We start from the raw sequence: 26,793 nt of genomic DNA, 5'->3' as shown, positions 1-26,793 counted from the left end.
AGGATTATACTGTGGCAAATTTGATGTACCTACATAAAAACTATGGCGTCGTCAGCCCTACGGACAGTACCCCCCTTTGGGGGGGAGGAGATGGGGTCACGCCCTGCCTAACTGAGGCAGGGATGAGTGTCTACCATCATGCAAAAGTTTGTATACTTAGGTTCAAAACCGTAACCGTGCATAGAGTCTTTGGTCAGGACCCCTGGAGCCCATCCCCCTGTGTGGGGCGGCACTGGGGGGTCTCACAATGCTTACGACATGACACTAGTAAAACTCTAAAATTATGGGAACATTCGTGTTCCCAGATTGAAAAAAAATGGCCTTGACAAATGGTTTTGAGGCAATCAACGGGTGCACTTCCCCCATATGGCCACCGGTCATAGGGATCTTCCGTCCACACACACACACACACACACACACACACACACACACACACACACACACACACACACGCACACACGCACACACCGCTCGCTGGTGCAGTGGTAACGTTCTCGCTTGCCAACTGGTGGACGGGAGTTCGCGCCTTGCTCAGGTTGCGAAAAGTTTCACTGACGAAGTGGGTGGTTACTGTCCCCCTTGAGCAAGGGGACGGGTGTGTGCGTGTGTGAAGGTCACAGCCTTGCCCTTAGATCGGACTATATGAGTTCTCAGCTCCCTTCTGGGAGGGTAAAAAGCTGACGATCACGATCATCAAGTGATCCTGACCGACCCGGTGAATTACACACACACACACACACACACACACACATACATTTATGTATTTATATAATTAATTATTAAATATATATATTCATTCTCCCAGTATATCTATAAGTCTGTACCTATCTAGTGTGTGTTTTGTTGGTATATTTTTTTGGTTGATGTTTTTGTGTGTGTCAGGTACTGGTACGTGCACACCCCAGATGGCACCTTCGGCTCCAAGCAACAAGATGGCTCATGGTCCGGTATGACTGGGTTAGTGGCCAGGAGGGTAAGTCATTCTACCTATACCAGTTATAATGTATCTGTGTTTGTGTGGAAGTTTATAACAGTTATCTTTGTGTGTGTGTGTGTGTGTGTGTGTGTGTGTGTGTGATAAGTTTCTGTTTTCTGTTTTTCTGTGTAAACTTACGTCTACCATTTCCTTGTGTGCTCTAAGTCTTGATTATAACTCTTTGCTAAATGATTTACAGTATCCTTTGCTAGGCCACTTCTTCTCAAACAGGGAGCCATGGCCCCCATGGCAGAATTTAAGGGGGACCATGGTGGGTTACTGTAAGTAGTGTATCAGAGTGTGTCTACCTTAACTCTGGTGAGGGGACCACGTGCTTAACCCCCATGCACCGGGTGAACTCTATACACGTCACAGTCTGGCTGCTACGGGGCTGCTGGATGACATCTATACACACAAGTGTCTTCCCGCCACCGTTTGAACTGGCCGCCATTTCATCTGGCCACCAAAGGGTAGGGAGGGAGTCCCTCCATAGCACACAGGGAAGAGTCCGTCTGTCGCATGCTTTTGCCAGGTGTACAGTATCTTAAGGTTCCTCTTTGTCTGATTCCATCCTCACCACCTGTAGTCTATTGCACCATCGAGCCCTGCAAAGCCTCTTTCCAAGGGATACTAGAAATGGGCTCAGTGGTAGTGCCATAAGGCATGCTTTGGATGTGACAGTCTAGTTTTATCTAGTAGTGGAGAAGTTACCACGTTGAGAGCAAAGGCTTTGTCAGCGCTGTGGGCAGATGCACAGACACATCCTGCTCTTGTTGCAATAATTAGTTCTCTTCCTCACGTCATTACTTATCAGTGCAACGACCTAGAGACATGAAAATACTTTCATTCGCAAGAGGAAGAATTATTGAGTAAAACAGTCATTAATGGGTTTTCCTAAGTGCTATAGTTTTGGAGATATTAAGGTTTGAAAACAAGCAATTTTCAGCAGTTTCCGTGATATTGCCCATAGTGAGGTGATGACTGCGTTAAAAGTAGCCCGGCATATGAAAGTTAAGCTTGTTTCTTTACACCCGCTCGTTCCAGCACATGCTTGCAATGTTTCAACACAACTGAACCAACGAACATGCAAGAAAAAATATGACTAAGTGGCAACACTTTTTATGCAATTAGCAACTTGTTGAGCACACCATATATAAATTCCTATTTGCCTATATTAGAAGGGATTCTTCCGACAGGCTTAGGACTATGTACAGGGTGCAAGTGTCTCTCTCCCTCCCTGTTGTAACCTCCCTCTTGGCCATGGCCTCAGTTGGCACCTGCAGATGTAAGCTTCTGAGAAATATCTACTGCTTTCTGTACAGTAGTCTAGTGTTGCTTGTGAGATATTTAATTTGATACTAGCATTGTGAAATTGACTTATATTTGTTTTCTTTTTACATCTGTCTATCTGTCCAACCACCTATTTATATATTTAGATACATAGCTTTAGAGTTTACGTATTCCTCCACATCCCAGCTGACTGTTGGTCTCCCTATCCCACCTCTACCTTTGATATTGTTCTCACATATTCTCTTTGTAATCTAATTTTTGTTCATTTTCTCATTCATTAATTTTTAAAATTATCACTGACCATTTGCACCAATAAAATACAACACTGATTTAAAATATATGACGAAATTAAACTAATTAACTGACACTAAGTGATCTAAATTAAAATCATTGCTGAAAAGAATTGCCGGGTTATGTTGAATTTAAATCAAATGGCTTTCACCAAACCCAGTTTCAATGCAGATTTAGCAGCTCTGACCTAAACTGTATGAGAAACAGGATACAAAAACCCACACTGGCAGACGAAAAAAGATGTATTCCAAACAACTTATTAGCCTTTGTGTGCAGTGTAATGCATTTTCTTTTGGTGATCAGTTTTTCATGCAAAAGTTTGGTATGGGTATGGGCTCGCCCCTCTCTCCAATTCTTAGTAACCTGTACATGGAATATTTTGAATCCAACCTTCTTACCACCATATCTCCTCAAAATTTAATTTGGTATAGGTATGTTGATGATGTGTTTTCATTTTGGCCAGACGTATACGCTAACTTTGACGAGTTTCTTACAAAATTAAATGCACTGGTTCCCTCGATTAAATTTAAAGTTGAATGGGAAAATAATGGTTCCCTTCCATTTTTAGATGTATTTGTGCACAGGGATGAACTTGGGACACTTAGCTTTTCTGTATACAGGAAACCAACCCAGTGCAATTTGTATATACATTATTATTCATATCACCACAGTTCCACTAAAATGTCAGTTATTTCTTCTATGTTCCTTAGAGCACTCAGAATTAATAGTCCCCAACATCTGGATACGGAAAACGCCAAGATATGGAAAATAATTTTAGATCTAAAATATCCCAGTTGGTTTATAAGGCAAGCGTATTTTAAAGCCAGAAAAGCCTTTTTTGTACCTAGATCAACGCCACAAAGTCGGCAAAATAAGCCATACATCACGGTTCCGTATGTGTCAAATCTTAGCTTGGTGAAGTCTGTGAGTCATGATTTGGATGTAAACATTGCATTTAGATATACTTCCACCTTAAGATCAATGCTGGTAAAGAATAAACCAATTAGTAACAAAACTGCAGGGGTATACAAAATTCCATGTAGAGACTGTGATTTGGTTTATGTTGGTGAAACGGGAAGGGATTTGGACACTCGCATTAAGGAACACAAGTATGCTTGTAAGATAGGGAACATAAATAACGCAGTGTACGTTCACTCTTCGGAAAACGACCATAGAATCGACTGGAATTCTAGCCAAATATTGTACAAATGTAGTAACTATAAGAAACGTAGGATTGTGGAAGCTGTATGTATAGACAGATATAATAATTTTAACCATGGTGAAGGAATGTATAAATTAGATCCAGTGATGAGAGGATTAGTGGCAAGGTCCTTGCCGCCCCTTGTAATCCCTCACTCAGGTCGTGGACAGAGTAGAGGGAGAGTCAGGTGAGGTCACATCAGGTGTGGTTGGGAAAACGTGTCCTCACCCTGCATATAAGCAGCTTCTCGGCATTTGTATGTACCACTCTTGGTCTGTAGATCCACTGAAGAGGGCGACAGCTGTCGCCGAAACTGTTTGGAATACATCTTTTTTCGTCTGCCAGTGTGGGTTTTTGTATCCTATTTCATTGTCACGATAGTGTGACTCTTCAGCCCTGTATGAGAAACGATGTGAAATTTTAATGCAGGGTAGAATCGGGTAGAAATTTCAGGCAGTATTTTTTTGCTACTTTCTGATAATTATCGATGTTTTTGGATGATTACACATTCATATGTATTGTCTTATGTTTCCTTTGTTGTGTTTGACTCCCCTTTGCCTTTTTTTTTTTTTTTTTTTTTTGCCTCAACATCTATTTACGGTCAAGGTGTGTGACAGTGTGAAACTCATACGGTAATGATTAATATGATAATTCAAAGTGTAATGCTGCATTTAGCATTTTCACACGATATTTCACATTGTTTTCTTACAGTTTAACCATGATTTTACAGTTTTTGCATAAGCAGAGACGATGACGGAACCCGGCTACCACACGTGGAGATTTTGGAGAATTTAATAGTTGGTACAGTGCCAGATGAATTTTGCTTAAATTGCGCTAGTCATAACATTTGCATCATTAACCCGAAAGTTTCTTTAATCAAACTTATTCTAACATAATAGAAACAAAGATAATTTGGAAAGATGAATGCAATATTGTTTGAAAAAAAAAAATCAAATACAGAAAACCAGTGACCTCATACTGCACATAACTTAAGTCACTAATTCATAATACTATATTGGTGAGTAATTTGATGCTGGTGATTTTTTTTCGACATTGATTTTAAATCAGTGTTGTGAATTAAATTCACTTTGGTGCAAGTGGCCACATCATTTAAAGCTTTACCTATCATTTTTTTTAAATATAGATTTGCTATGGCTGCCTGTGTTGCTAAGAAGTGGAAGTACAATGATGTATACATTAACAATGGATTTGTATCAATCCTCGATGATGGCACCGAGAAGCACAGTGTATACTGCATTTCAAAGTGTTGACGAATGATTCTCCTAGTAAGCTGAAGCATCATCTGGCGACAATCCACCCTCAGTATTCAGAGAAAGACCCCAGTTTCTTCAAGCGCCATGACCAGAGTGTGGGAAGACAGGAACTGGCTGGGAGTGGTACTTTCCAACTACAGAACTTGAGTGCAGTAGAGGCATCATGTGAGCTTTCCTGTGAAATAGCAAGGAACAAAAAGGCTCACCTGCTTGGTGAAACTTTCATCAAGCTGTGTGCCGCAATGATGGTCAAGTGGGTTCTTGTAGAGCCAAATGCACATTAAATTCAGCAGATTTCTTCGTCAAACTACACAGTAAATTAGAGAATCAGTGAAATATTTGCTGATACAATGGAACATGTGATACGGGAGATTAACCCATCCCGTCTAGGTTGATATGTATACTGGTCCTGCTGGAGCCGTCCGGGGTTATATGTACAGTCGTGGTCATAAATAATCACCTATCCTCTGATGCCCTGTGTCTCAGGCTGGCTCCTTTATGCATGGCAAGTCACAGTAAAGTAAGAGGGGTTGAGAGGGTGGGGACAGAGAGAGAGGGAAAGGTGGGTGGGGGAACAAATGATGGTGCGAGGGTGGAGTGAGGAAGGGGAGAGAGGGAAGGTAGAGGAGGGGAAAGAAATGCGAAGTGGTGGTCACATTCTTTGTTTTCTCTCATTCAGGGCGTGGTATAAAGGAGTTAATATTCGGTAGAAAATGCTGCATTACATCTTGTATAGCGGCGTCAGATAGCAATCTTTAGAGTGGCAATATCATGGCCTGGCTCGTGAGGGAAATATACTGATGGGACGGATCAAACATCAGTGCAGAGCCAGATATTTGTGTTTATCCGTGTATTTTGATTTCGAACGTAGAATGGAGTCTGGATGGCTTTGACTTCCGTAATGTTTGTGTCAGAATCGTCCTTTACCCTTACATGTAATAAGTTTTTGGAAACAATTATCATATGCAACCTTTGACATGGCTGTGTCCACAGTAAATATGGTCATCTTTTCGGTATACACTCACTTCGTACAGTCAATATCATGTCAGCTATTTTATGGCATCTCTATATGAAAAGGCTATTGAAAAAACTGTGCATAAAAGGCAAGTAAATTTGATGTCTGTGCACATGGGTGGAGTTAACGATATCTCACATACTCATTTAGAATGAAAATGAAACAAAATCCTACCCAAACTCCCACAATATATCTATGTCAATGTTTACCGACATTAGTCAAGCCAAAGCAATGAGGAAAGTCTTTGTAATTACTCCAGTGACCTCCTGCCTCACCTCTTGCTGTCTTCGCAGCACCGAAGAAACAGTGTTGTTGATGGTTTGCTGGTTTCGTCAGAACAGCTCCCACTAGTCCCTGGTGTGCTGGAGGAGGCGTGCCCATGTCCTTTCTTTATATAGTTCCCACGCATTGACAGTCTGGGCCCACACAGTCTTGATGGCTCTGCACTAATGTTTGATCTATCATGTCAGTATGTTTCTCTCGGCCAGTCCTTGATATCACCACCTATCAAAAGTTTGTGATCTGATGCCGCTATTCAAGGTGTAATTCAGCATTATCTACTGAATATTAACTCCTTTACATCATTCCCTAATGAAAGGAAATATACAAATAATGTGACCACCACTTCGCATTTCATTCTCCCTCCCTTACCTACCCTCCCTCTCCTACCTCACTCCACCCCCGCGCCATCATTCATTCCCCCCACCCACCTTCCCTTCTCTCTCTGGTCCCTCCCTCTCAGCCCCTCTTACTCTAGTGTGACTTGCCGCGTATAAATGAGCCAGCCTGAGGCAAGGGGTACCGGAGACTAGGTGATTATTTATGACCACGACTGTACATGATTTAGTAAGTGTCATTGTTTGAATATTCAGTTGATTATTTCCACCATCCGCACTTGCTGGCAACCCTCCCACATGCATCCCAGTCATGCTCCAGTTGCCTGCATTTTTCCGTGATAGATAGACCTACACAAATCCATATTCCTGTCTCCGGACCCTGGGATGACCGCCCACGCCCACCGACTTCAATGACAATGAAGTCCAAAGGCCCTTGGAGGAAAGGCCTTAGTGATAGTGCAATAGGGAGGGAGTTAGATATACCATTATCGCCGATTATGAGTGGGGAAAGTGATTCCTCCTCTGCGGAAACTGATATAGCGATGCTGAGTATGGAAAAATATGTATCAGAGGAAGAGAGTGACTGTGAATTATCCACTGTGTGCCGATATTTTCCATTTGCACGATCATCAGCCTTCTCTGATGATGAAGGGTCAGATCTAGTTGATGATCCTCCAGAGGGTGATATAAGCACAATGGAGAAAGTGGCGGGGGAGGTAGAGAGTGAAGGAAGGGAGGAGGTGGAGGCTGGCGGGAGGAGAAAACGCCGCAGGCTGAGCCGCCGGGCACGAGAGTGGCCTAGGGTGGAAATTTCCACCCATACACCATCATCACCACCTTCACCCACTTGGTCTGCATCACTATATTCATCACCACGTGCCTCACCACGCCGATCTGCCTCACCACGTGCCTCATCACGCCGGCTTGCATCACTTCAGGCTTCACCACGCCGGCCTGCATCTCTACAGGCATCGCCACGTGCTTCACCCTGCCGACCTGCCTAACCACGCCGATCTGCCTCACCACGCCGACCTGCCTCACCACGTGCCTCATCATACCGGCCTGCATCACTTCAGGCCTCGCCACGCCAGCCTGCATCACTGAAGACAGCACCACGCCGGCCTGCATCACTACAGGCCTTACCACGTGCCACATTACGCCGGCCTGCATAACTACGAGCCTCACCACACCAGCCTGCCTCACCACATGCCATATCACCATAACCTGGCACATTAGGTTATGTTAGTGAAGGTGCACGCCAACAGGCACGTGCCAGCCAACGCCTTTCACCAACGCAATCACCACCATGATCACTGCCACCAGCATCATCACCTGCCTCATCTAGTGGTGAATCGGCGGAATCGCCACCACGCCGCCATGCTAGGGGCCGTGGCAGGGCACGGGGCAGGCCACGTGCACGACAGACACGACAGGAGCCGAGGACAGGTAGGTTAGATACTACAGTGCAGGAGGAAGGGACGGGGTTTCAGCCTGAGGTCCCTAAGTTTGATGACACAAATGCAGGTGTGCAGCCAGAATTTCCCTACAACAGAGCTTCTTCTGCAGTGGACTTCTTCCTTGCTTTTTTCACAACAGCAGTGATGGAGTTCATTGTGAAAGAAGCGAACAGTTTCAGGGATTTCTGCTGCAAATGGGCTGAAACCTCGCACCTGAGAGATAGTGCAAAAATGAAAGAATGGACTGTTATGAGTGTTAGCGAAATGTATGTTTGGCTAGCGTTGACAATGTTGATGCTTCATGTTAGAAAACATAATATAGACGATTATCGGCTCGTGGATGATATTGCTGCAACGCCAGTATTCAGTAAGTATATGCCATGTGACCGATATCTAGACATCCTGAGGTACATACATTTTTCCACAAATATGGGCCCACATCCGAACGATAAGCTGTGGAAAATTCGCTCGATTCTGGAGATGATGAAGGAAAAATTTCAATCTTTCTTCAGGCCATTTCAGAAGGTTGTTATCGATGAGTCGCTTGTTTTGTTCTGGGGACGTCTTGCCTTCATTCAGTACATTCCATCAAAGAGACATCGTTTAGGAATAAAGTTCTTTGTACTGTGTGATTGCAAGACTGGGTATGTGCTGGATTTCACTGTGTATACAGCGAGTGATGCGGTGTTGTCAATGGACGATCGCCATGGTTTCTCTGGCTCAGTTGTCAAGAAGCTAATGGACAGGTTCTTCGGTTGCAACCATATCGTTTACACTGATAACTATTTCACGGCACCAGGTCTTCCAAAGTACCTGCAAGAACACCAGATTGGATCGTGTGGCACTGTCCATGCAAAGAGGAAGCACTGGCCATCCTTTCCTAAAGGCACCGTGAAGGGAGAGTGCATGACCTTGAAATCAAGTAAACTCATGGCAATTCACTGGCACGATAAGAGAAAGATGAATGTCCTCTCCATGGTCCACGAAGGTAGGTTGATTACACAGGCAAGGTCGATAGAAGAACGAGGCAGCCAGATTTCAAGCCTGATGCTGTTATCGACTATAACGTGAACATGCGACTCGTTGATAAATCAGATATGCAGATCGGCACCATTGACTGTCTGAGGAGGTGTAAGTGGTATAAGAAGACATTCCAACATGTACTGGACATCTGTGTACTGAATGCCTTCATTTTGTACAAGGATGTTACACAGACCAGCACATCCCTCAGACAGTTCGAGAAGGATGTAATTTTCGGCCTTCTGGAGAAGTATGGACAGGTAAATCCTTCCGCGAAAGAGGCAGAGTGTACAGAAAGTGCCTGACTTCCTACAGTGCAGGAACTACCTCAACAGGCATTTCATGGAAATACTACCTAGCATACCTGCAGGCAAGGAAGCCTTCCGGCATTGCTAAGTTTGCGCCAATTCATCGTGCCGACCACAGCAACGCTGTATGACGAGGTGGTGGTGTGCTGAATGTGAGGTGGCACTTTGATTTGCACGCAAAGACCGAGTGGTATGAGTCTGGGTATTATGCATCAGTTAGTTTTGTACATACCGGTATGTTGTTGTTTTTGAAATAGAAAATATGATTTCACTGCTCTGCATATATTTATGTGAATAATGGAGGCAGAAAGTTTGTTTCATGATAAACATGCAGCCTTATTTTATTCTGAAAACATTTGTTTATACATATGATGAAAAAGTATAACTCAAAGGAAAGAGAAAGTCAGAGTGGTGGGCAGTACGTAAATGACTACTGGTACATGGTTCATATTTTCTTTTTGTAGTAGTATTTGTAGTGGTAGTAGTGGTGGTAATATGTGTTGTAGGAGTGGTAGTAATAGTAGTAGTTGATGTAGTAGTTGTAATGGTAGTAGTTGTGGTGGTGGTAGTAGTACTTGTAGTTGTGGTAGTTGTAGCATCAGTAGTAGTTGTCGTAGTGGTAGTTGTACTTGTACTTCTAGTAGTAATAGTACTATTTATGGTAGCTGTAATACCCAGATTTCTACAGTACTTCCTCACCAATGCCTGAATCAAGCAACAATCCTAGCCAGACATACATTACCGTGTGTGTGTGTGTGTGTGTGTGTGTGTTGAGAGAGAGAGAGAGAGAGAGAGAGAGAGAGAGCGCCAGTGTCTGTCAGTTTGTCTGTAAGGCGGCAGGAGACGAGCGGTCAGAGTTCAAGGTCGTTGCTACTGTGACCGGGCTTCATTCACCCAGTACAACCGATTATGGAAAAATATTCACAGAAACAGTGTTTGTAGTCGATTTTGGTTACCTGGAAGTGTCATGGATGTGATAGTCTGGTGGGCTAGTGTAAGCCTTTGTTGTGTCACCGAACCTCCGCCACGCATACAGAACCGGCAAAAAAACACAAAAAATTGTCCCCATCCCCCACTCGCTCACTCTCCCTGTCTGCAATTCATGGACCATCTGATGCCATCAGATTAAAGTCGAAGGACTGGTTAGTAATATGAGATCTTGGTTAAGTATTAACAGAAATATGAAGGTTTAAAGATAAACGATTTTGCCGCTTTCTGTTGGGAATGGCCGACTGTGTGGAGCGATAACGACATATGCCGGACGGGATGGGTTAAATTGTCTCCACTGGTATGTTCGCAATACGGTTGAATGAGGCAAAAGATGAGTGTTGTGCAGAGCTACACGTGTTTGTTAGATATGTATTCATATGTAACAACAGAAATGAATATACGTTCTATACACAGTTTAACACTACCACGAAGGCTTTAGATGTGATGGAAAAGTTGACGATTTCTTCTCAGCCAACGAATAGCCTGGGAAAATTGTTGTGGAGTCTGTACTGATGTGGCCCCGGCGATGCTGGGATCAAAACTGGGGCTACAGAAGAATGTCAAGGAAGTGTCTCCGAATGTGCATGTGGTTCACTACATAAGCCATCGTTATGCACTGGCGTAATAAAAACTCCCTATTGCCGTCTGCAAGATCATGGAGGTAGTGGTAAAATGTGCCAACATTGTGAAAACAGATCTGAACTCTCGCCTTCTCCAGAAACTCTGTGAAGACATGGATTCAGAGCATGATTCCCTTCTCTTTTACTCAAAAGTGCGATGGCTTTCCAAGGACAGTGTTGTGAACAGAGTATTTGAGCTTCGGAGAGAATTTAATTTTTTTCTGGAAATGAAAGGGAAGGATGATCTATTAAGTCTCTTCAATCAGGTGTTGAGGGAATCACGTTTTGCATACATGGACAACATTTTTGAGCAGCTAAATTTTCTAAAATCCAAACTACAAGGCAAAGAAAGAAAAGTATTTCACAATATGGACTGTATCCGTGCATTTCTCGCTACACTCCAGCACTGGCAAAGGAAAGTGAATGCAGAAAATGTTGCTACGTTTGGGAATCTTTCAACCCATCTTGACGAGATTGAAGAGGATCTACTACTTGACCCACCACGCAAAAGTAAAATAACTCATCACATGAAATCCTTGGAAACTGAGCTCATAAGATACTTCCCAGAATTGAAGAAGGAAGAAGGGAATTTGGTGAGGAATCATTTCTGACACTCTTGATATTGCTGCCATTCCCGATGAAGTTCAGGACGAATTCCTTGACCTCAAGAATGATTCTGCTGCCAGAGACCTTTATGAAGAAAAATCTCTGACTGTGTTTTGGTGCTCCATGTATCAGTCATATCCAAAGGTTAGTGAAATCGCAATAGAGTAGACTCATCTCCCATTTTCCATAACATATTTATGTGAATCTGGTTTCTCCAGACTCCACCCTTCCACACATTAAATGCAAAAGCCGAAACCGGATGAATGTGTGCCCAGATATGAGGCGTGCGTTAACAGGGACTCAACCTCGAATCAGTCGACTGGCTGAAAACAAACAGTGTCCTCCATCACATTGATATGTAACAAAATATGCATTCTGACCGACAGCTGTAAGCATTACAGTAATGTAGAGCACTTAAACAGTTTTCATGACCATTATTTGTGAGGGGCTTGAGAGAAAACTTACGGGGGGTCACCAGGATGTCAAGATCCCCACAACTGGGGAATGAAGTGGAAAAGTTTGAGAAACAATATGCAAGGCTAATGATGATAGTGGTAATTATACATACATATATATATATATATATATATATATATATATATATATATATATATATATATATATAAAGGCGTGTGGCAATTGAAATTGCTCTCTCTTATATTTTGTTTTTCTCTTGGAAGGAACGCTTTTGGAGGCTCATTGCCTTTGGTTCCTTTTTCCTCACATAAAAAAAAATAATGGATAGAATACATATTCTGTATATTGTTACATAGCCTATGATTTCATCATCCTTTGTGTAATTCTAACGTACAGTATGCTGCATGTTTGATCACGAGCGTGTTCTACCTCACTCCCCCCTTCTACCGTTATAGTAGAATAAGTCGTTCTTTCTGTTGTTCAGAGCAGGATTGTCAACTCTTTGTCCCCTATGGCTTCATTTGCGCGTCCTTCTTACAAGTTGTATCAAGCTCTGCTGGCCCCTATATAATGAGCTCAGTCTCTACATTAATTGCCACTTAGATCTACTCCTCATTTTGCTCACATCTCTGTCCTCCCCTGTACAGTTGTTATTATTATTGTGAGTGCTCAGGAAGTCTGCAGCCATTTAACTGCTGTGTAATTTGAGTATGAGTGTTATTACATTTTGTTCTTGTACTGTATAGCATAAGGTGTTAATTTGTAGGCTAGTGAGGTTTTTGTGATTAATATAAAGTTTGGATGTCAGTCATTATTAATAATATTTTATATCTGTAATAATATATCTTTCATTCACTGAGTATTATCTGGTATTTTCATTTTATCAGGGCTGACTTAGATAAATTTACTCTTGCTAATTTCGTGTTAATAGAGGCTATTGCAGTTAACCATATATTTAACCTGTTTTTTGCCATTACATTATCCTTATGAGTCCTGAATGTTTTGTTGTTAGTTTGAGCATTAAACTTTAACTTGTAATTTTACCTAACTCTTTTGTTTTCAACCTGGAACTTTACGGGACAGTAGTGATTTTAGTATTCTCACTTAAAGTGTACATTATCTTTCTCTGTTCTGTAACATAAATTTGGCGACCTCTTATCAGGATATTCAGGATATTATCATAAGGATATTGCTTGATATTTTGTGACTGTTACTTATTCATGATGTCTACTATTACTACGCTTGATGAAGCCAAAGATTTTTTGTCAAATGTGCAAACAGTGTGTGATGTAGAAAACAGAACAAAGAATGAACTTAAGTTTGTTGCTCAACAATTGGGAATTGCTGTTCGCTCTCATCATTCTAAAGATCAAATTGTTGACATGATTAATGAAAGCTTGTTTAATGTAACTCCTCCAAATGACCAAATGCAGATTGAATTAGCTAAGTTACAGCTAGCCCTGCAGGAGGCTCGTGTTAAGAAGCCTGAATTTCAGACAAATGCTAAGGAGGCTGAGTTTCAGGCACGTGCTAAGGAGGCTGAGTCTCAGGCTCGTATTCAGGAGGCACAAATTGAAATTGCTAGGATTCAGGCAGACCATGAGTATCGCATGAAACAAGGTGGAACTGGATCATCTAGCTCTGATGATTTTGATGTGGCTAAAAATGTTAAACTTGTCCCTCCTTTTAATGAATCTGATTTAACAGAGTATTTTCAGTTGTTTGAGAGGGTAGCTACAGGTTTTAATTGGCCCAAAAAGTATTGGCCAGTACTCCTTCAAACTGTTCTCACTGGTAAAGCTCAAGTAACTTATGCATCTTTGCCTCAGGATCAATCTGATAATTATGATGTAGTTAAGAGCTTGATTCTTAAGGCCTATGAGCTTGTTCCTGAAGCCTATAGAGTAAAATTTAGGACAACTTATAAGCAAGATAAGCAATCCCATGTTCAGTATGCAAAAATCAAAGAAGATCTGTTAGAGCAGTGGTTAAATTCTAAGAATGTGGATTCTGATTTTGACAAATTTAAGCAGATGATTTTGCTGGAGGACTTCCAAAGGTGTATTAGTAAAGATGTAAGCCAATATCTTGATTAGAGAAGAATAGATAATTTGTCTGATGCTGCAGTTTTAGCTGATGAATTATGTTCTCACTCACAAGAGATATTCTAGAGAGAAAAGGAAAGATGAGAGTAAGTACGTTGCCTCTACTCAGAGTACAGGTAACAGGAAAGAGAATAAAGATGATGTTTCTCAGGAAGTAAATACCAGCTTCACCTCTAGGTTTCAGAAAGGTAAATGTACTTATTGTAGTAAGCTTGGTCATACTACGGAGAAATGTTTCAGGAGACAGCGTGATGTGAACAAAAAGGAGTCTTTAAATATTCAGTCAATTGGTCTAGTGTCCACCCTTGAGAGTTCCCAGAATTCTTTAACTGAGTTAACTGAACCTGCTTTGAGGGGTAAATTAAATCCTCATGATGAAGCTCCTCTTTTGAGCAGTAACGTGGGTGACATTCTCAAGAGTTCATGTGCTAATTTCCTGTCTGAAGGTTTTGTCAGTCCTCTGGACAGTAATGACAGGAAATCAGTTAAAATATATCGTGATACAGGTGCTTGCCAATCCCTTATGCTGACCAGTGTTCTAGGCTCTAATGTTAATTCCTCTGATGAAACTGTAATCTTACAAGGTGTAGGGAATAATTACTTCTCTGTCCCTCTGTGCTGTGTCAATTTAGAGTCTGGTTTTGTTAATGGTTCTGTTATGGTCGGGTTGGTTGAGACACTCCCAATGTCAGGTGTAACTTTCTTACTTGGAAATGATATTGGTGGAAGTCAAGTCTGTCCAGCTCCTCAGTTGTCTAGTGAGCCAGTGGCTGCAGCCCAGGATTGTGATGTCCCTGATGTGTTCCCTGCATGTGCTGTCACTAGGGCTAAGTCTAAAGTTACTGGTGACTTAGAGGATAATGATGATGATGATGTTATCCTAGCTGACACTTTTCTTGCTAATTTGGACCACTCACCAGATGAGGCAGTACCCCGTAGTGTTGATAATTTTTCTCGTCAAGAGTTGGTTGAGTTGCAGGTTGCTGACCCTGAGTTGAAAGGTCTAGCTAACTTTGCTTGCAGTGAGGAAGAGTCAGCTGGTGCTTCTACTTGTTATTATATAAGTCAGGAGTACTTATGAGGAAGTGGAGACCCCCAACAGCATCAGCCGACTGTGAATGGGAGGTTGTACATCAAGTTGTCATCCCTCATGTTTGTAGGCAGGATATCATTAGAGTGGCTCATGATTCCAGTTTGGCAGGACACCTTGGAGTGAGGAAGACTGTGGCACGCATTTTGAAACACTTCTACTGGCCAAGTATCTTCAGGGATGTTTCCTGGTATTGTAAGTCTTGTCACACCTGTCAGGTTGTGGGGAAGTGTAATCAGACCGAAAAGGCTGCACCTCTAGTTCCCATTCCTCCTTTTGAGGCGCCATTCACCCATGTGTTGGTGGATATTGTGGACCCTCTTCCTAAGACTTCTTCAGGATTTTCTTATGTGTTGACCCTGATTGATATGGCTACTCGTTATCCTGAAGCCATTCCACTTAGAAATATCTCAGCAAAGAACGTCGTTAAGGAAATGCTAGGGTTCTTCACAAAGTTTGGTCTGCCCAAGGAGGTACAGTCAGACTGGGGAAGTAATTTCATGTCAAACGTTTTCAAGCAGTCTCTGAAAGAGTTGGGAATCACCCAGATCACGTCTTCAGCTTACCATCCCCAGACCCAAGGAGCGTTGGAGAGATATCATCAAACACTCAAATCGATGCTCAAGAAATACTGCTTGGAACATCAGAAAGACTGGGATAAAGGTCTTCCATTCGTTGTGTTTGCCGCAAGAGAATCTCCAAATGAATCACTGGGCTTCTCACCCTTTGAACTACTGTTTGGCCATGAAGTAAGAGGACCCCTTAAGTTACTCAAGGAATGCTGGCTGTTGGAGGAAGATGACGTCAACCTGCTGGAGTATGTGATGAAGTTCAAAGAACGGCTGTCCACTGCTTTACAGCTGGCGAGAGAGAATTTAGGAGCTGCTCAGGAGAAGATGAAGACTTGGTATGATAAGAAGTCCAGGTTACGCCACTTTCAGCCAGGAGATCAGGTTTTGATTCTGCTACCGGTTCATGGGCAACCTCTTGAAGCCAAGTTTAATGGTCCATATTTCGTGGAGAAGAAACTCAGTGATGTCAACTATGTCATCGCCACACCAGATTGTAGAAAGAACAAAGAACTATGTCACATCATCATGCTAAAGTTATATCACAGGCGGGACGAAAATAATCCAGTCTGCACTGTAGCTGTTCCACCCGAGTCTGCAAGTGAAGTTCTCCCAAGCAGCATGAGCCTGAGTGATAGTTTGGGGAAGAATCCTGATATCATGAATGATCTCCAGACTAAGCTTTCTCATCTAGCTCCCGAGGAAAGGCAGGAGTTTTCGGCATTACTGCAGGAGTACCGGCAAGTGTTCCTTGCCACTCCAGGAAGAACCACTGTGTTAATGCATGATGTCGATGTTGGAGACGCAAAGCCAATTAAACTGCCTCCTTACCGTGTGAACCCAGTGAAAGTTCCACTCATCCAGAAGGAGCTTGGACCACAAGATGATTGAGCCCTGTCAGAGCGTGTGGAGTTCTCCTGTCACTCTAGTCCCTAAGCCAGGAGGGTCACAGCATCTTTGCATCGACTACAGACGTGTTAATCAGATAACCAAAACAGACACTTACCCTCTCCCTCGTGTGGAAGATTGCATAGACAAGATTGGAAAGGCTAGGTACATAAGTAAGTTTGATTTGTTAAAGGGATACTGGCAAGTACCTATGACTGAACGTGCTAGGGAGATCTCATGTTTTGCAACACTAGGAAAGACTTTTGCATGTTCTGTAGTGCCATATGGTATGAAGAAAGCACCAGCCAAATTTCAGAAGCTCAATAATGTTGTAACAGAGGGTATGGCAGGTTGTGTTGTTTATATTGATGATGTATTAATCTTCAGTGACAACTGGAAAGATCACCTATGCCATGTCAGTAAATTTCTTGAGCGTTTGGTTCAGGCTAATCTTGTAGCTAATTTGTCAAAGTGTGAGTTTGGTCAAGCTAAAGTTCAGTACCTTGGGTACGTAATTGGTGATGGACATGTTGCACCACCAGCAGCTAAGGTTCAGGTTATAAGTGATCTTCCCAGACCTAAAAGTAGGAAAGAGCTACAAAGATTTTTGGGAATGGTAGGTTATTACAGGAGATTTGTTCTTAACTTTTCAATTCTTGTATCACCACTTACAGACCTACTGAAAAAGGGAGTTAAATTTGTCTGGACCGATAACTGTGAATCCTCTTTCAACAAACTTAAAGCTATCCTATTAAGTCAGCCAGTGCTCGCTGCTCCAAATTTTGCTAAGCCTTTTAAGATGGCTGTTGATGCAAGTGATACAGGAGCTGGGGCTGTTTTGCTGCAAGAGGATGATCAGGGTATTGAACACCCTGTATCTTATTACAGTAAGAAGTTCACTCCACCTCAAAAGAACTACTCAACTATTGAGAAAGAGCTTTTGGCCTTGTTTTTGGGTTTACAGCATTTTTCATTTTATTTGTATTCTGGTTTTGACCCCATAGTCATTTATACCGATAATAACCCACTGTCCTTCATAAGTTTAAAGATAAAAATCAGAGATTGACAAGATGGAGTCTACTTCTTCAGGAGTATTCATTAGACATACAACATGTCAAGGGGAAAGAAAATGTTATTGCAGATTGCTTATCTAGACTTTAGACAGATTGTTTTTAGAGTAATAAGAAATTTCCTTTGTAAATTTCTTTTTTCTTTGTGGGAAGGTCTTACATAGCCTATGATTTCATCATCCTTTGTGTAATTCTAACGTACAGTATGCTGCATGTTTGATCACGAGCGTGTTGTACCTCACTCCCCCCGTCCTCCCTTATAGTAGAGTAAGTTGGTCTTTCTGTTGTTCAGAGCAGGATTGTCAACTCTTTGTCCCCTATGGCTTCATTTGCGCGTCCTTCTTACAAGTTGTATCAAGCTCTGCTGGCCCCTATATAATGAGCTCAGTCTCTACATTAATTGCCACTTAGATCTACTCCTCATTTTGCTCACATCTCTGTCCTCCCCTGTACAGTTGTTATTATTATTGTGAGTGCTCAGGAAGTCTGCAGCCATTTAACTGCTGTGTAATTTGAGTATGAGTGTTATTACATTTTGTTCTTGTACTGTATACCATAAGGTGTTAATTTGTAGGCCTAGCGAGGTTTTTGTGATTAATGTAAAGTTTGGATGTCAGTCATTATTAATAATATTTTATATCTGTAATAATATATCTTGCATTCACTGAGTATTATCTGGTATTTTCATTTTATCAGGGCTGACTTAGATAAATTTACTCTTGCTAATTTCGTGTTAATAGAGGCTATTGCAGTTAACCATATATTTAACCTGTTTTTTGCCATTACATTATCCTTATGAGTCCTGAATGTTTTGTTGTTAGTTTGAGCATTAAACTTTAACTTGTAATTTTACCTAACTCATTTCTTTTGAACCTGGAACTTTACGGGACAGTAGTGATTTTTAGTATTCTCACATAAAGTGTACATTATCTTTCTCTCTTCCGTAACAATATATATATATATATATATATATATATATATATATATATATATATATATATATATATATATATATATATATATATTTCCTGTGAGAGTAGGCCTGCGATAGGGATGTGTGATGTCGCCTTGGTTGTTTAATATTTATATGGATGGTGTTGTATGGGAGGTGAATGCAAGAGTTTTAGGTGGAAGTCTGAGTCTGGTGAATGTTGATGGTGGAGAGTGGAATCTGAGGAAGCTTCTGTTTGCAGATGATACTGCACTGGTGGCTGACTCAGAGGAGAGATTGAGACAGTTGGCAGAGGAGTTTGGAAGGGTGTGTGAAAGGAGGAAATTGAAAGTAAATGAGAATAAGAGTAAAGTGATGAAGTGTACGAGGTTGGTAGATGGTAGGGGAATGAATATAGTTTTGAATGGTGAGTTGCTTGAGAAGATAAGAGTGTTTCAATGATTTAGGGTCACATGTTGCTGTGGATGGAAGAATAGATGCAGAAGTAAAGTTTAGAATGAATGAAGTAGGAAAGGTGCTGGGAGGAATGAAAAAGGTGTTTAGATGTCGTTTGCTTAGAATGGATGTAAAGAGAAGTCTGTCTAAGGGTGTTGTTGTACCGACTGCATTATGTGGGACTGAAACATGGAATATGGGTGTAGCAGAGAGGAAAAGTTTGAACGTAATGGAGATGAGGTGTCTGCGGAGTATGTGTGGAGTGACGCGTATGAATCGAGTGCGAAATGATGAAGTACGAAGGAGAACTGGAGTTGTTCGGGAGATGGCTGATAGGGTTGAGCAGAGGGTGTTGCAATGGTTTGGGCATATGGAGAGAATGGATAATGAGCGATTGGTGAAAAAGATAACTGGATCCGATGTGAGAGGTGTAAGGCTGAGAGGGAGACCACGAATAGGATGGATGGACAGTGTGAAGAGAGCACTGGTTGTAAGAGGGATGTCTGTTGAGTAAGGAAGAGTGGCTGTGTGTGACAGAAATAAATGGAGAGAAATTATGAATGAATAAATGATGACACAGCCCTGAGGGGACATTCTCCCGCATTTGGTCTGATCAGCTAGTCAGGTCAGGTGCGGGTAAGGGGATGAGTCTATTATGATGTTGCAGGGGTAAACCAGCTGTGCTCTCGGGCCCTGCTGCGGATGTCACTGATTGCACTGTGCAGTTGACCCTTGTGCGGTGTGGTGCGGTGAGGATCTGTCCCTTCTTCCCTTTGGGGCTAAGATGCGAATGAATGTGTTTGAATGGATGAGTAAATGGGGAGTGTGTCGTCCTGTCTCGGCTACCTCCCTTTCCTTGAGGGAAGCAGCCTAGGTATATATATATATATATATATATATATATATATATATATATATATATATATATATATATATATATATATATATATATATATATTCTATCTATCTCTTGCCATACGCCTTAATCCCGTGAGGTGTCGCCACAAACAAATCATCCTCATGTCATCCTGTTCCCCGCCATATCACTGCCCTGCTCTCACCCCACAACCCTCTCTCCCATATGCCACTCCACTCTATCCCTCCATCTCATCCGTTGCCTCCCCCTCCCTCTACTCCCCCTCCACCTCACTCACTTACACTCTCCCCTTTATTCTTTCGTTTCTATCCTCTCCACATGTCCAAACCACCTCAGTGTATTTCTCCTAATGCTTTCTATCACATCTACATCACAATGTTCCTTCACTTCCTCACTTGTCAGTCTGTCTCTCCATGTAACTCCACATGCTCCTCTCAGATAACTCTCTTTCACTGCTTTCACACTTGACTTGTGTCCATATAGCAAGGTCCAAGTTTCACTTCCATACGTTAGAGTTGGTATCACAATACTGTCATGCAGTGGCTTTTTCACTTCCATGCTCACTTCCCTGCTTCTTATCACTGCTTTCAAAGAACCAGCAACCTTATCTCCTTGTTTTACCCTTTCAAGTACTTCACCTTCCAACTTCCACAATTACTCGTCACAATACCCTAGTACTTAAATGCACTCACACTTTCCATTTCCTCAGCATCCAACCTCACTGTACATCCAGTGACTTCATTTCTCTCGAAGATCACAACTTTACTCTTCCAAACATTCACCTTTAAACTTCGTTTCCTACACACTCTTCCAAATTCGTTCACCAAGCCTTGCAGTTCCCCTTCGTCCTCTCTTAGGAATGGAGTATAATCTGCAAATGACAGCACAGGAATTTCCATATGCTGCCCTCTCTCATTAGGGCCGCTCCAACATGTACCGCCCGTCCTTGTTTCTCTTTTATAACTCCATCCATATACAGACTGAACAATCATGGAGACATAACACATCCCAGTTTCAGTCCAACATTCAAATAGAAAAATTAACAGTTCACCATCTACATGCATTGCAGTCTTAGCCCTCTCATATATACTCTTCAGAGCATTCAACAACTTTCACTTACTCAATATATCCTTAATATTTTCCACATTCCTTGTCGATCCACCCTGTCATATGCTTTCTCCGAGTCCATGAAGGATGCATACAACTTTTTTCCCTTCTCTAAAATCTTTGTCACTAAATACCTAAGAATGAATATCTGATGTATGCAACCTCTTCCATTCCTGAACCCTCCCTGTTCTTCCCCAGCTAATTCCTCTGTTATCTCCCAAACTCTGTCAATATGTATCCAACGATGTACTTTTCCTATTACACTAAGAAGACAGATACCCGCTTGATGACCACACACCTCTTTTTCTCATTTCTTTTTGTCTCTCTATCTATATACCTAGGCTGCTTCCCCCAAGGAAAGGGAGGTAGCCGAGACAGGACGACACACTCTCCATTTACTCATTCATTCAAACACATACATTCGCATCTTAGCCCCAAAGGGAAGAACGGACAGATCCTCACCGCACCACACCGCACAAGGGTCAACTGCACAGTGCAATCAGTGACATCCGCAGCAGGGCCCGACAGCAGAACTGGTTTACCCCTGCCACATCATACCAGACCCATCCCCTTACCCGCACCTGACCTGACTAGTTGATCAGACCAAATGCGGGAGAATATCCCCTCAGGGCTGCGTCATCACTTATTCATTCACAAATTCTCTCCATTTATTTCTGTCACGCACAGCCACTCTTCCTTGCTCAACAGACATCCCTCTCGCTTCCAGCGCTCTCTTCACACTGTCCATCCATCCTATTCGTGGTCTTCCTTTCAGCCTTACACCTCTCACATCAGATCTAGTTATCTTTTTCACCAATCGCTCATTATCCATTCTCTCCATATGCCCATACCATCGCAACACCCTCTGCTAAACTCTACCAGCCATCTCCCAAACAAATCCAGTTCTCGTTTGAACTTCATCATTTCGCACTCAATCCATACGCGTCACTCCACACATACTCCTCAGACACCTCATCTCCATTACATTTAAACTTTTCCTCTCTGCTACACCCATATTCCATGTTTCAGCCCCATATAACGCAGTCGGTACCACAACACCCTTATACAGCCTTCTCTTTACATCCATTCTAAGCGAACGACATCTAAACATTTTTTTCATTCCTCCCAGCACCTTTCCTACTTCATTTATTCTAAACGTCACTTCTGCATCTATTCTTCCATCCACAGCAACATGTGACCCTAGATATTTAAAACACTCTACCTCCTCGAGCAACTCGCCATTCAAAACTATATTCATCCCCCTACCATGTACCAACCTCGTACACTTCATCAATTTACTCTTAATCTCATTTACTTTCAATTTCCTTCTTTCACACACCCTTCCAAACTCCTCTACCAACTGTCTCAATCTCTCCTCTGAATCAGCCACCAGTGCAGTATCATCTGTAAACAGCAGCTGCTTCAGATTCCACTCTCCACCATCAACATTCACCAGACTCAGACCTCCACCTAAAACTCTTGCATTCACCTCCCTTACAACACCGTCCATATAAATATTAAACAACCAAGGCGACATCACACATCCCTATCGCAGCCCCACTCTCACGGGAAACCAGTCACTCACAGCATTTCCCACTCTTACACACGCTCTACTATTTACATAAAAACTTTTCATCCCTTTTCGTAACCTACCATCACGTCCATACAATCTTAAAACAGTCCACAAAGCCTCCCTATCAATTCTATCATACGCTTTCTCTAAATCCATAAAGGCCCAAAACACATTCTTGCCTTTCGCTAAATACTTTTCACACACTTGTCTCACAGCAAACACCTGATCCACGCAGACCCTCCCTCTCCTAATGCCACACTGCTCATCACCAATCACTCCCTCTGTACCCTCTCTAATTCTCATAATTTGCACTCTTCCATACACCTTACCTACAACACTCAACAGACTTATACCCCTAAAGCTAGTACATTCATACCTATCACCCTTGCCTTTATACAATGGGACCACACAAGCACTTGCCCAATCAATTGGCACCATACCTTTCACAAAGCACACATTCAACAATCTTACTAACCAGTCAACAATAGTCACTCCACCACCCTTCAGGCATTCCACAGCACACCAATCCATACCTGCAGCTTTCCCTGTTTTCATCTCCTTTACTGCCTTTTCCACTTCCTCCTTCATGATCAAAGAATCATTCAACTCTCCCAACACATTTATTCCTTGCACCCTTCTATCCGCCACAATCTCAGCCATCCTCTCCTCCTCTACATTTAACAAGTTTTCAAAATACTCTGCCCATCTCTTCCTTTCTGCATCCATTTCAGTTAACATCCTTCCATCCTCTGCTTTTACTCGTTCTTCCTTCCCAGACTCTCCCTTTCGCACCCTTTTCACCTGCTTCCAAAACATTTTCTTATTCTGTTGAAAATTCTCTGTCAGCCGCCTACCCCACCTCTCATCTGCTGCCACTTTAGCATCACGTACAACCCTTCTCGCCCTATTCCTCTTTTCCTTATACCTTTCATATGACATCTCATCCTTCCTCTGCAGCCACACTTCATATGCACGTCTCTTCTCAGTAACAGCCATACTTACTTCCTCGCACCACCATTCACTTCCTTTTCTTACACCACCACCCACACGTCTCACACCACACACCTCTTCTGCATGTCCCACCACAGCACTCTTAAACAACTGCTATTCCTCGTCCACACTGCCATTTTCCCGATCTTTCACTGCTTTCCACTAATTTTTCAATTTCTCCTGATACTCTATCTTTTTCTCTCTTTTATCCAACTCACTTTCAAAACCTACCTGCCACACCTAACCCTCCTAGCTCTCACCCATCTCTTACCTACTCTTAACTTTCCCTCCACCAGGTAATGGTCAGACATACCTCCACCCTCCCCTCTCAGAACTCTCACATCCAACAATCTTCCTATTACATTCCTAGACACAACCACATAGTCCATCAAAGCTCTATCAACAACCCTTCCACCCTCCTGTCTCACCCATGTATACTTATAAATATCTTTCTTCTCAAACAGCGTATTTCCAATCACCATCTCTCGCTCAACACACATTCCTATTATTCGTTCCCCATTTTCATTTCTTCCAGGCACACCATGCATACCAACTACACCTTCAACTGCTACATTTCCCACTCTAGCATTCAGATCTCCCATCATTACCACATTCACATTCGCTCCAAAACTCTGCAGACACTCATCAACATCATTCCAGAAAGACTCCCTCTCTTCTTCATCCCTTTCACTACCAGGCCCATATGCACTCACAAACACCCACAACCCATGTTCAAATTTCGCTTTCACCCACATCAGTCTCGATGACACCTCCTTCCATTCAATCACACACTCCTGTACTTTCGGACTCACCAACAAGGCCACACCTTCTCTTGCCCTTCCTCTATCAACACCTGACAATATTCCATTCACACTTCCAAACATAGACTCACCCTTCCCTTTCATCTTCGTTTCACTCAAAGCTAACACATCCAACTTTCTTCTCACAAACATTCTCCCAATCTCCTCCCTTTTAGCCTCAATCGTACTACACCCACGCACATTCATAGACCCAATCTTCAGGGTACGGGGATAACTCCATCCCCCATCCCTTTCTCTGGCCTGTCTCTTTTTAGGAGATAGGCCAGAGAAAGGGATGGGAATAATTATAAATGACTTTCAATCCTCCGGGACTCAACCTTCCTCCCAGGCCAATCTGAACATCCTTCATTTCCATTCTACAACTATCTCTCCCATGCTTCAACATTTCACCACACACTCCATAAATTCCTGGGGCTTTCTCCATTCTGACTTACTTCATTCCCTCCATTACTCATCCTACTGATTTCTTCGTCTTTTCCCACCTCCCTCTTTCTCCCAACCATTCCCAAACCACTTATACCCGTATTACTTTCCTTCTCATGTTTAACAGTTGCTAAAAGTGTTCTCTCCATCTAGCCACTTCTTTTTCCTTCTCTTCTAGCAAACTACCATTTTTATCTATCATTCCCCGACTAACTTCTTTATCACATTGTCTAACTCTCTTTAAATCTTTCCAGAACATATTCTTACATTCTCTCCGCTCTGGAATCATATTCCTTCGAAATGCCTCATCCACTCTCTTCTTACTTTCTTTTACTAATCTCTACACCTCTTTCTTCATCTCTACATATAACTCTCTCTTCCATCTCTCAACTTCCTCCATGCTCCTGCCTCCCATCCACTCACTATATGCTTTAGTCTTTTGCACCACAGCTTGTCTAACCTCCTCATTCCAGCATGCTGTTCCTTGCACCTCCTTTTGTCCTCTCTTCACCCCATACACCACCTCCCACGCTGTACAGACTTCTTTTGTGAATATCTTGCATACGCCTTCTGCCTCCCCCGTCTACTCCAAAACATATTTACCCAATCACTCCTCCACTTCTCCCTTATATTCTGCCTTTTATTTTTTTTCATCCTTTTGCAACCTTTCAACCCTCATTGTATGAACTGCTTTCTCCTGTCCTTCCCTCTTGACTTCTACAACCACCGTGTGGTGCTCAGAAAGTCCACTCCCCCAGCCTCTTTACACTCTTGCATCCATTACACATCATCTCCTTCTGTCAACCACACACACATGATCAATCATTGCCTTCCATTCATTTATTTCACCACCCATCCTTCTCACCACTCGCCATATATACCTGTGAATCACTTTGTGTCTGAAGATTGTATTGGCTATCAGCAACCCCCTCCCTGCATAAATGTCCACTAGAACACTGCCATTCTCACCCACTTCTGCAGGCACACCCCCTCACCAACTACTCCATCCACTATCACTTTCCCTACTTTTCCATTCATATCTCCAATCAAAAACACTCTTTCATTCCTTTCAAACTTTTCCATGCCTCATTCCACATTTGCTCAAAATTCTTCTTTCACTCTGTTTGCACGAGCTTATGTTGGCGCATACACATGTCAGGACTCAAAAATATCAAAAATAATAGCTAGTAGCATACATGTAATCTAGAAAGTTATTTCAGCCATGGCTAGGGCCGGCAGGAAATATCGTTTGCACATTCCCCCTGAAGAATGTGTAGTCTGCACCTCGTGACGCCTGGTAGGAATACACACATACACACACTCAGGCTTCTAGAACATTTGACAACCATATAATTCACGTGACAGAAGGGATCATATACGAGAGAGAAGCGAGAAGTCAGAAGTTAGGAGGCCGCAGGAGAATGTAGAGAGAAGGAATTAGGAGGCTGGAAAAGAGAGAGCGAGAAGATGGCTCTAGACTCGAGAGAGAAGCATGGTGGTCTGCGAGATGTTAGCTAACATAAAACGTTCTTGTTTAATACACTCCTTGTTGATCCTGAGCTTTTCCTTTTGAAGACAATAAAATTACAATCAACCCCAGACTCATCTTTTATCTTCTCCCGTCATCGACTACAAGTGAACTGAGGTTATTTCCTCACATATCTACACACTGTTACCTACGGCTCGGCTACAACTACTATATAATATACCACGCCTACGGGTCTGCAAGCCTATAAGACCTACAAATCAACAAGTCAATGAACCAACGATTCTACGAGTCTATAATATCATGACTGATATAAGAAGCAACG

The 26,793-nt window shown here is 42.4% G+C and overlaps 1 protein-coding gene across 1 annotated transcript in view; it reads left to right on the top strand.

Moving 5' to 3' along the window:
* The window catches only part of LOC145397009 (putative glutamate receptor), a 107,091-nt gene that overhangs the window by 15,498 nt on the left and 64,800 nt on the right, over positions 1–26,793 (top strand). Inside the window, exon 7 of the mRNA XM_080270230.1 lies at positions 883–973. Within this exon, the coding sequence (XP_080126356.1) occupies positions 883–973 (91 nt within the window). The remainder of the gene's footprint in view (positions 1–882; positions 974–26,793) is intronic.

The sequence above is a fragment of the Coenobita brevimanus genome, chromosome 40 (assembly GCF_032717465.1).
Source record: "Coenobita brevimanus isolate Jiangsu-jjx chromosome 40, ASM3271746v2, whole genome shotgun sequence".
In the NCBI taxonomy this organism is placed as follows: Eukaryota; Metazoa; Arthropoda; class Malacostraca; order Decapoda; family Coenobitidae; genus Coenobita; species Coenobita brevimanus.
This window is presented reverse-complemented; position numbering and strand designations above follow the sequence as displayed.